At 39.5% G+C, this 11,819-nt stretch overlaps 1 protein-coding gene across 1 annotated transcript in view; it reads left to right on the top strand.

Moving 5' to 3' along the window:
* The window catches only part of CCDC170 (coiled-coil domain containing 170), a 51,600-nt gene that overhangs the window by 3,947 nt on the left and 35,834 nt on the right, over window positions 1-11,819 (top strand). The window contains exons 4-5 of the mRNA XM_015592369.1: window positions 1,895-2,039; window positions 4,934-5,119. Coding sequence (XP_015447855.1) covers window positions 1,895-2,039; window positions 4,934-5,119 — 331 coding nt within the window. The remainder of the gene's footprint in view (window positions 1-1,894; window positions 2,040-4,933; window positions 5,120-11,819) is intronic.

The raw sequence follows: 11,819 nt of genomic DNA, 5'->3' as shown, positions 1-11,819 counted from the left end.
ACTGCATGACTGCCCCTCTGCTTCCTTTAGGTCTTCACTCAAAAGTCGCCTTCTCAGTGAGAACGTCCGTGAATACTACATCTAAAATGTAACCCTGTTCCCTCCACCCAATATTTCTTATCCTCTTTCCTGCTTCGTTTTTTCTCTCCAGCCCTTTTATAACATAGTATACCTTCTGCACATTTTAATATTTTAGTTATTGTTCATCTTCCCAACCAGAACATAAGCTACCTGAGGGCAAGGATCTTTATCCGTTTTTTTTTTTTATTTCTGTATCTTTAGCATCTTTGATAGCTCCTCATGCATAGTAAGCACCCAAGAAATATTTGTTAAATGAGTAATAAAAATGATATATACTCATTGGAAAAGAGTTTTTTAAAATATAGAAAAGTGCCAAAAAGAAATTAAAATTACTCAAAATCTTATGATTCCAGAAAAGCTATAGTTAACATTTTGTTGAACAGATGTTCAGATAGTTGCACATAAATTACATCATATCATGAACAATTTTTACTGAACATGTTGTAGATATTTTAGAAAGTCATTATATCATTTTTAATGACCCATGATATTCCATTGCCGGAAATATCATAATTTATATAACCAACTTTATTTGCTATTCCTTGTAGGTGCTTAGGGTTAGTTCCCCTCAAAAAGTTATTATAAACCAAGATGCAAGGAATATCCACACGCATTCATATTTTCACATTTATGGGATTATGTTTTTGGGATAGCTTCCTGGAACTTTGTTCGGTCAGAGTGAAATGCAAATAGAAGTGGAAGTAGTTTCGAAATCCTTGGAATGGAGAAGTAGAATGGAAATCTTGGAGTTAATGTACAGAATCTCATACATCAATCAGTCAGAGCCGTAGCATTAATTGTGCCTTTCGTCAATCAGAGAGACTGAATAAATATTACCTTTCGTATGCTGAAGATAAGAATCTAGAGATATACTGACGTTGGTCTTTTATTGTTATACGTTTTTCTGTGTAGAAATATGATATGCTTTTGAGCATATGCAATAACACGCTTTGTTAATTTTTGAACAGAGTGAAAGGATATGCAGTAAACAGTCAACGTGGTAAAAGGGGAAAGCAATAATCATGTGCATTATCCAGAGCACTGAAAAATGATACCAAATTACTGAAATGATTCTAATTTGCCTTTAAAATATGTCCGTTTCTTGATGATCTGTTACTCTCTAATAGTTAAAGCATTAGAATAGACTGTGCTATTTCAGCAAACCTATCTGAGATTTGAAATCAAGAATTTGTAGCAGAGCGTAAATCGACTGATTCTCCTTGACTGGCTCCTTCCAATACTCTTTAAAAACTTTGAGGGCGTGAGAATAATGATCTTTGCTGGTGATGAGCAGAGGTGCCTCTGATGTATTTTTTATTATAGTTATGCTTGGCCAGCAACTGGGGAAATGCCCTGACCCTTATAGGTCATTGTATGCTGTTTGAGAATAAAGTAAGCTTGGTCCCCTAGAACCAATGGAGCAGCATTCTCCTTCTTCCCCACGAAGCCCCAACAGAGACCCGTGACCGGATGGGTGCACATGTGACCTAGAGGCCTACCTGCCACTTCTGCAGATTGTAGGAGGTTGGGGACAGGAGACAGAATCTGTCTCTCTTCCTGTTACTAGATCTAAGATGCCATGTGATTTCCATCCATTTTTGCAAAGCGCAGATGCCCCGGAATTGCTGCTACTTCTCTGCTTCCTTTATGGGACTTGCGTGACAATGATGTGCCCTGTGTCTGGGAAACTGTATTGTGTCGAAAGTGATGATCGGTTATTTCTCATAGAGAGCATGTTACGTTCTGAACTTGGTTTGATAAATGGTATCTTCTAGGGTGCTAAAACTTGACTTATTTGTTATTTCCCTGATAGAAGGTGTTTACAGGAACATGAGGAGAATGAGAATCGCGTCTCAAAGAACCGCAGGGAACACGAGGCGTTTCTAGCTCAACTTCGTGACTGCTTAGATCCAGACAAGAAGAATGAAAAGGCATCAGAGGAAGATTTAATTCTAAAGGTGTCTGTATGCAGATTAAAAAGGCTATAAATTTGGGGGGTAATTTTGACATGTGACATGAAAGGAAGTGCTGTGACCTAGTCTGGGGGTGGCAGGAGAGTGAGACATGGCTCAAGCGTAGTATTAATTGAGTGCGTGTGACATGGGACGAATTATGTCACCTCTCTGAGTCTCAATTCCAAGACCCTTTCTAGTATTATTTGGGATTAATTATTCTCCAGAAAGGATTAATTGTTTTGTCTAACATATATTTAGGTTGTCAAATATAATTAATTATTTATTTTAATGATGCGTTTTAGGAAGTTGTTGTTGTTGTTAGTTGCAGACAGGAACACACACACACACACACACACACACACACACACACACACACAACCCAAATCCGAAATAGCTGTGTTTCATTTTGGGGATACTTATTGAGTATAAGATTAAGATTAGTTCTAAAGTACTTCTTAATTTTACATTAAAGCTAAAAAATAAAAATCCTGCTTTAATGGTAGGTTGCCATTAAGATGGAAATTAATTAAAATTCACTTGATTCATGAGGGCACCTGGGAGTATGGGAGTGCCCACCACATCTTGACTCATTTATAATAAACCTATCATATCCTTGCTCCCTGACAGAGCCCCAGGCAGCCATTTTTAAAGGCCATCTCTCAGTTGTTTATGAGTCAGTTTCCCACGGGTGTTCTCTGAAAGCTGCAAAATGATTCCATTTTACCTCGGGAAATGTCCCACTTCACTGATGGGGTTCGGTTGCTCAGGCCTAGAGTCTGCCGGGGACTCTCAAGCGTGCTGGACGCATCTTCTCCTCCTCCCTATTGCTCACCTGTGCCGGGGGTGCCTGGCTGTCAGCGTCCACCCTGAGGTGTAGTTGTGGGGTAAGCTTTAAAGCCAAGTGGTGGGAAAAGAAAAGAGAATTCAAAAGCTCCTTCTTTCACAGCAAGCTTTCCCACATCAGAAACAATCTCTGGGTGCCGTTACCGTATTAATCATAGCTTTTGATTTTCTGTATTTCTGGTGCTTTGACATCTGGGACCTGGCTGACCCAGGAAAGAGGGCCCCTCCGGGCTTGCCAAGTCCTAGTAAATGACGCACCTGGGAGCATGGTTTTCATATGCAAACCAACCAATCCAGAGCCCACACCGCAACCTCTTCTATCAGGATCTCATACTCTGGGCCACTGTCCCCTGCCCTACTTGCTCCAGGTCCAGGTACCAGGGACAGGCTCTGCACTCCAGAGCCTGCTGAAACAATGCAAACCATCCCACCCCGAGCCTGCTTCTCCTGCCTTGCACATTTCTTCCCGGGGATGCCGGGTTTTCCCCTGGCTTCCCTCTGTGTCCCTAGTGCTTCTGCGGGTGGCCCCGAAAGTCACGGCCCCGCCCTTCAGGAGCTGCGAGTAGCAAACTATCTTTTCAGTGGCAACCGTCTCCTGATCTGTTGGCCTCACCATACCTGAATAATAGTAAAACTTACGTTTGAAGACAGGTACTAGGACCCTAAAACTTTATCATCCCAATCACCTCAGCAGGGGCCTGACTTAAAAAAAATAATCCCTGGCCGAGAGCAAGAAGGCTGCTGCCTGTGTCAAGTCATTAGATAGGCCCCCCCAAAAGTGGAGCAAAACCCCTCCTTTAACTTCAAAGCTGTTCCCTCACTTTTACAGCCTTCGTAAGCACGCGGGCACACACAGCTCCAGGAACCACGGTGGAAAAGGAGGTGCTCCCGAGAACTTATTTACCATTCCGTCACCCATTTCCCCGATATTTAGCTAGTGACTACTGTGTGCTCGCTGCAGTTCAGGGCGCTGGGGACGTAACAGTGAATGAGACGACTCAGTCTGGGCCGCCCTAGAGCTTTCAGTATTGTGGGGTTAAGATGATGAAGGAAGACATCCACGTCCAGTGTTATCCCACGTAGTAAAAGGTGCAACGATGGAAAACAGGTGTGGGTGTGGGGACAGCGCGCGAAGCAGGTTAGAGGCAAGGGATGCTGGTTCAGGGAGACGGGCCAAGGACTGCGCCTCTGAGGTGGCCACTTTTAAGGGCTGTTAGGGAGTGAGCATGCAAATATGAGGAAAAGTGTTCGAGAGAGGGAACAGCCCCGGCTCAGGTGAGGGCACCACGTTGGCAAATCGCCAAGGCTAAGGGGTGCGTCCCTTCCCTGGTGCCCTAACACAGACGGCGACCCACCATGTGGAGGTTCAGGTCTCCCTGGAGGCCTTCATGCCATGTAGAGCCAGCTGTCTGCGTGGCCGGTTCCTCGGGGCCAAGGAGCCTGTCTGGTTCTATTTTCCCTCTTTGTAAATCTTGCAAATCTTATTAATTCGCCCAGTTAACAAATGCACAACGTAGAGGCTGAAAAGCCCCGCTAATCCCGATGATCACCACTGTTTGAGCACGTTATTAAGGATTTTTCTATGCTTGTATTAATGAGAAGGATTTTCTTTTTTAAAAAAAGAGAGTCCTGCTTTCTTCTCCGTATTCCCCTCCTGTGCCAGGCAGGGCTTTGCATGCAGTTGGTGCCAGTAGACGTGGGCCGGACAGAACTCCCTGGCTCCCTCGCCTGCTCTAACGTCTATAGAGCATCACATTTCTTTGATTATTTAGCATTCAGGGTGCTTGTTCTATGCGGAAGCTTTTGGCCGAACTCTCATCATCGTTACCTTGTAGCTACCTCTTGATTAATTTTAATTTGATCACCAGGTTCGCACATAACAGCAGAGTTTCAAGGCAGCCTTTGAATATGTGATCTTTTGTATGGTTGTGGGGATAACTCTGTCCCTGTTTTTATGATAATGCACTCATGGGGGATATAAGTCAGAGTCGCTTAGAGAAAGCGGTGTGAAATTATTAATTTTCATGGGACAGCTGTAACTGCCTTCTCTTCAGCTTGGAGAGCTGTGCGAGGAAAACGCATTCATGAAAGGACAAATTGTTACCTTTGAAGAGACCGTAACTGTCCATGAGATGGAGGCAAAAGCTAGCAGAGAAACGATCATGAGGCTGGTTTCAGAAGTAAACAGGGAGCAGAAAAAAGCTGCCTCCTGCACTGAAGAGAAAGGCAAGCTGCACCAGGTACAGTATGTGAAGTGTGTGTGTGCATCCATGATCATGTTTACGAAGTGGAAATTGGAAAGAAGATGTGGGCGAGCACACCAGCTTTACTGTCCACAATATCGCATGGCTGCCCACGGCAGGAGGGCCGGGGGCGGCGTGGGACTCAGTGACCTGCATAGGCTGTTTGGTATGTAGTTAGAAAATTAGAAACAAAACAAAAACAAAAAACAACAACAAAAAAAACAAACGAAACCTTTAAAAGTAGAGTTTACGGAGGATGTGTCTGTCTTTAGTTAAGCTATAAGGTCTTTAAATTTTTTTAAATTTATTTTTTTGAACAAATAGGTAATGCATCCACAAGGTACAAAATTCTAAGTGGATACAAGGATATATGGTGAAAAGTCTGCCCTTTACCCACTTCCTCCAGCCACCCAGTTGTTTTCAGAGGGAACCTCTGTTAACAATTTCTTATACACTTTTCTAGAAATATTGCATATACCTATATGCATATACTCATTTTTATTTATTTTTAACACAAATGGCAACATACTCCACATGCTGTATTTTTCTTTTCCTTTTTTTTAAAAAGTGGTAATATGCTACACATTCTTATAAACAAAGGTGCTATCAATTATCGATCATACCTCATGTATGAGAATATATCAGTAAGACAAAATCCTAGAAGTGGACTTGCTGGGTCAAAGGATATGGATATTATAATTGGAGAGAGAGTGTCAAAGGAAAAGGACTCTTAATTCTAAATGCTTTCATACGGTGAGTTGTTTGATCTTTCCTAATTAGCGGGAACCTGTTTCAGCATGAGAATTAATACCGTATATGTTTTTTAACATTCTATAATCCTTTAATTATATTTTTTAAAAATTGCGTGGCAAAGAATAATGATCAATTTCCAAAAAGCGAGGTAGTGCTAGTGCAATCAGCTACTAAGATACAGAGGAGTCAGTTAAATGCTAAAGGAGACGGAGGTCCAGCGTGTCCCACAGGCTGAAGAGGGTTCAAGCTTGGTGGGTTGCAGGTGAAGGAGCCATCTTCGTGGGAACCGTTTTTGGGAACCTTCCATGTGTACAGCGACATCACGGCCAAGCCGAGGAGAGATGGGAAGCTGGAGTGTGAAAATGAGCCACAGTAATGGCAACAGTCTCCATTTCCCTCCCAATTCCCTGCACCAAAGGACCCTTCTTACCAACTGGATTTCTTCTCCCGATGCATTAGCTTTGTGGAAAGAGCAAAAGTTTTATTAGTGTTATCAAGTAACTTCAATCATTTCAACACCCTTGTCTTAGTCAGCTCAGGCTGCCAAAACAAAATTTCATAGACTGGGTGGCTTAAACAGTGGACGTTTATTTCTCACAGTTGTAGAGGCTGGATGAGCAAGATCAAAGTTTCTGGTGAGAGCTGCCTTCCTGGATTGCAGATGACTGTCTTCATGCTGTGCTGTCACAGGGCAGAGAGAGTGAGAAAGCTCTCTGGTTTCTCTTCTTACAGGGGCACCAATCTTCAAATGAGGACACCACCCTCGTGACCTCATCTAAACCTCATTCATTACCTCTCAAAGGGCTCATTTCCAAACGCCCTCGCACTGGACATTAGGGTTTCAACATATGAATTTCAAGGAGACACAGTTCAGTCCACAGCAATCCTCAATTAATTTTCTCCAATGTTTTCTTATGAAAAATTCAAATATATAGAAAGTATGAAGGCACGCAATGAACACCCGTCCACCAGGAGGCAACAGTTGTTAGCATTTTGATATATTTATTTTATTACTTTACACACACACACACAAACACATGTGGTATTTGGAGAACCATAGGTTGCAGATGGTAGATGTATTGTATCTGGCTATTTCAGCATAGGTATCCTAAGAGTAAGGACATTACCCTACATAAACACAATGCCATTATCACATCTCAGAGTTAACAATAATGCCACGATATCATCTGTGGTGGTGGTTAAGCCCACAAATTTTTTGTACTCCTCCCCTTGAGAGATGGTGTTTAATTCTCCTCCCCTTGTGTGTGGGCTAAACTAAGTGACTCACTTCCAGTGAACTGAATATGTCAGAAGTGATGGGATGTTGTTCTGAGACTGGGTTATAAAAAGGCTGCGACTTCTCTTTTGCATGCACTCTTTTGATCTCTTGTGAGTCATTGCTCTCGAGGGAAGCCAACCTCCATGTGGTGAGGCCCCTCAGGCAGCCCAAGGTAAGGCCCATGTGGCCATGAACTGAGGCCTCAGCTACCATGGGAGCAAGCTCGGAGGGGAATCCTCCTCCAGGTTGAGTCTTGAGATGATTTAGCCCTGGTCAACAGCTTGAATTTAACATTGTGAGAAACCTTGAGTCAGAAACACCCAGCTCAGTCATGCCCAGATTCCTGATCCATAGGCACTGTGAGATGGTAGATATTCTGTTATGCCACTAAGTTTGGGACAATTTGTTATAGCAATAAATAACCAATTATCATCTAATGTCATTCCACGTTCAAATTTTACCCCTTGTTACAGTGTGTCATTTATAGCTGTTTTCTTCCCCAAATTGGGATCCAGTCAAAGTTCATTCATTGCCTTTGTTGAATATATTTAGCCTTTTTTTTTTTTTTTTAAAACAGCATTGACTTTTTGGAGAGTCCAGACCAGCCATCCAATTGTTTCTTTGTGATGTTGTTTAATATGTTTCTCTATTCTGTATACACTTAAAGTTGTATCTAGAGACTGGATTGGATTCAGGTTAAACATTTTGGGCAAGAATATTTCAAAGGTAAAGTTGTATACTTCATATTGTATCACATTAGAGGCAGATAAAGTTAGGTTGTTCTGTTGCCGCTGATACTAAGTTTGATGTCCCACCACTTTAGTGTAAAGGTACAATTTTTTCTTCCACAGTTACATACATAATTTTAGGTGATAATTTCTATTATTTCTGTTTCTCATTGATTTTACCTAGCAATGTTAACATCCATTGATTCTTGCTTCAATTAACTTACATCAAAGGTGGCAAAGTGAAAATATTCAAATTTATCATTCCTTTTACTTATCAATTGGCATTTCTTCTATAAAGAAAAGTTAAAATTTTTTTTTCCCTTTTTCAATTTGTGGACACATGCAGTTTATTTACTGTGTTAAAATCAACTATTTTTTTTGGTGTTCCAAATCCATCACATTTGGCCTTCACCCCACCAACATGGTCTCTGTGACTTTTAACCTGACTCCTTTAGTTTTTCACTCCTTCCTTGCTTTCTGACAGAAGACACTATCTTAGGTTCACTCACAATTTTCAGAACACAGAGCTAATATCAGCCTATTCACTAAGGAGCTTTGGTTCCTTTTACTGCTGCATGGTGCTTAGAAACCAAGATTCAGGCTTTAGGTGTGCTCATTGCTATTGGGTGTCATTGCTTTTGGTGGCCAGAGCTAGAAATAAGTTTTAATAATACATTTATAGTGGTATTTTTAAATTAAAAGTATTATTCTAGAGTTTTCTTAATATCGTGTTATTTTGTATCTTTTAGACCCTGATATTTACTCCTTTGCTTTGTCCTACAATATATATAAAATGATTTCAAAATTACACTTTCAATATTTTACCTACTAGTAAACTTTCAGAGTGAAGTTTAAGTCTCTCAGACTTTTTACATTAATACTATCAGCAATCGTTAGTATGGTCAGCATTTATCAAGCACTTACCATTAGCACAGGCATTGCACTAAGCACTTTAAGAGGTTATGTACTTTGCTCAAGTTCACACAGCTATTCAGTAGCAAAGCTGGGATTTGAACTCTAGTCATTACATTATTATGCTTTCACCAAAAATGCCCTTTACTTGTCTATTCACAGCTACATTCTTCATACAAGTCTAATGCCAAAAAGTATTTGTCAGTGGAACAACAACATTTAGTAGCTATGCAAATTTCTTCAGAGAATGAATAAGACTTTAATCAATTGTAAATAGTAGTTCTTGAATTGTTAAGGCTCGAAAATTAGAAAGAATTTAATGTTTATAAAAAAGCTTCACTGGAGATTAGCAGTAGAATATGAAAATGTGTTGTAAGAGCACATTAAAAAAAAAAAAGAACTTATTCCTTTTCTTACATAAGTGTCTTTACTTGTAAATGACCAAAGCAGCGTTGTTCGGATTTTGGAAACACATTCACTTTGGGATGAAGTTCCTGCCAAAATAATAAAAATTATAAAAAAAATATGGGCAGTAAAAATTTTGTGGTCTTTAATAAAGTGCTCATTCATAGGATTATGACTTCAAAGATTTATTACTGAAAAATACTGTCAAGTGCTTTTCTCGACACGTTAATGGACTCAGAAAGAGTCTTCACAGTGCTTTCTAAAGCTCTGTTTTTGAGGTAGGAAACTTACTTTATTAGTGAAGTTCAGAAGTACTGAAGAGGTAGAAGTATCCACAGGGCTGGGTGCTGTTTCTGTCAAACTCAGCTTTTCTGATTTTCTTAATGATTCTATTCAAGTTACTTTATGAAAATTTCCCAAATAAAAATCCAGGTGATTTATTATACGTATGGAAATACATGTTATTTAAAAATCTTAGTAGTTACTACTGAAGTATGTTTTAAAAACTATCAAAGATTGGCACCTTTTCTTTTGGTTATCTCGAAATCATCCAACATTAGGAAAAGTAGTCACTTTACCTACGCAAGCCACACACCTGGTTCTCACAGACTTTAGAAGTTCAAATCAGTGGGTCAGAAATTAAACTTACATACTGAATTTCCCTTTGCATTGTTCAAATTCTCTTTAATTGTCATAGCTAGTACTGAAGCTAGGAAAAAATACTGGTTTTGGAGTCAGACATGCTCCAAAAAGAAATTCTCTTCTGCTTCCTTGGGTTGTCATCTGGCAATAGCATTACATAAGGGGGAAAACTGTAAGAGCAAACACAAAGAGCAAAGTGACTACTAACAGGCTAGGTCTAGGGTTTTTATCCAGGCTCCAGAATCATTGGGCCCTGTGATCTTAGGCATGTGACTTCACCTTTTTGAACCTCAGTTTCTTGTCTGTAAAATAGGAAAATAATTTAAGGATTTATCTCTTGCAATTATTTTTAAGATTGAATGATATAATAGACATAAAGTACTCAGGACATGCCCAATATATAATTAATGCTCTTTTCACTTTTCTTTCCTAGTTATTTACTTTTATCTAGGCATTAAGAGGACAGGCATATGAAAATAGCTCCCAGAAGTGAGAAATTATTAGAAAGGATAAATTATTAAAGAAACTAAAGATCTCTTTATAATTTTAGAATCATAATGTTGGAGGTGACCTTGAAGCCTTTTAGAATCTAAGTCATCTAACTATGTGAAATAAGAATCATCTTTAAAATGTCTCTGCCTCACTAGTGTCCAGTGACCTCTCTGCTGCAGGAGTCCCGCTGCCTCTGAGCAGTGCTAATTGCTTGACAGTTCTTTATAGTGGCAAGTCAGGAGCAGAATCCCTGTAATTCGCACACTCATCCTGGTTCTATCTTAATTAAACTTCACAGAATAAACTGAAATTCCTTTTGTCGATTCCTCCAAGTATTTGAAAACCTTTATCGTGGATTTCTAAGTCTCTTCATCTGGCTAAACAGCCCAGATCTTTCAAACGTTCCTTACTTGAACCTTCTCTCTTATCGTCTGTGAGGCTGGGAGAGTCCTAACCTCTGGATGAGGAATTAAAATGAAAATAAATACTGGAGTAATGCTTGCTCATATTATAAAAAACTAAAACTGTTTATAAGATTCCAAAGTAAAATTTAAAATTCTCTCTACTTCCACTTTTAGCCTTACTCTCACATTCTTATTTTAACTTCTGATAAACACCCTTAAGACTTTAAAGTAATGCATTTCTGTTCCTGTTTCACTACTCTGAGACAGTATCTTTAGACTTTCTGCTAGTAAATATGAGGAATTTAATGCCTCCTACTTTTTACTCCCCTCATTCTACTTCTCATTTCTTAAAGTAATATCGTATTTACGTTGTCAAGTTAGGTAATATTTACATTTTGTTCTGTAACTATAATTGAGTCTTTAATGCTTTGCATTTAGGTTGTCTACACGTTTCAAATGAATTAAAACAGCATTTAAAATAACACGATTACATAAATATTTTTGTTAATGAGTGTAGTAATCTTAGCACGTGATGCCGAAGCCATTCCATACTGATGTTGTCCCCTTGGGAACTGTCCATGGTCCTCCAGGCACAGTCTGACCAATTCAAGGCAGAGCGGGAAGCCGGGGAACACACTGGCCTCATGGGCAGCTAAATTCATTGTCAATTTGTTTTGAGTTTGTCAGTGATGAGAATTTCAAATCGTCTTTCAATTATTTGAAGATGTCCACAGGATAAATGTTACAGTTCTTTTAACGTTTGCTCCCAGACCATGGTTTTAAGACTTTCGCCATTCTCCTTCCGAAAGTCTGAACGTACTCTAGTACAGCCTTTTTCAAAGAATCAGTGTAGGAAGGATCAGGATTTTTCTTTATTTCCAATCCATTGCTGACAAACACATTTGTAAAACCATGAAAATGAATAGGGAAATTGTTTAAAAAGGCACAAAAAGTATCTCCATTTTAAATATTAGAAGGCACAGACGTAAAATTAAATTTCAATAATCAGAATAAACATAGGAAAAATGAAAGAATTAAACTGTTTGCATTCTTCTTTGAAAGTACGTTTGTAGGAGTCATAT

Source organism: Pteropus alecto, unplaced genomic scaffold (genome assembly GCF_000325575.1).
Source record: "Pteropus alecto unplaced genomic scaffold, ASM32557v1 scaffold176, whole genome shotgun sequence".
NCBI classification, from domain to species: Eukaryota; Metazoa; Chordata; class Mammalia; order Chiroptera; family Pteropodidae; genus Pteropus; species Pteropus alecto.
Note: the sequence above shows the minus strand (reverse complement) of the source record. Positions and strands in the feature narration are given on the sequence as shown.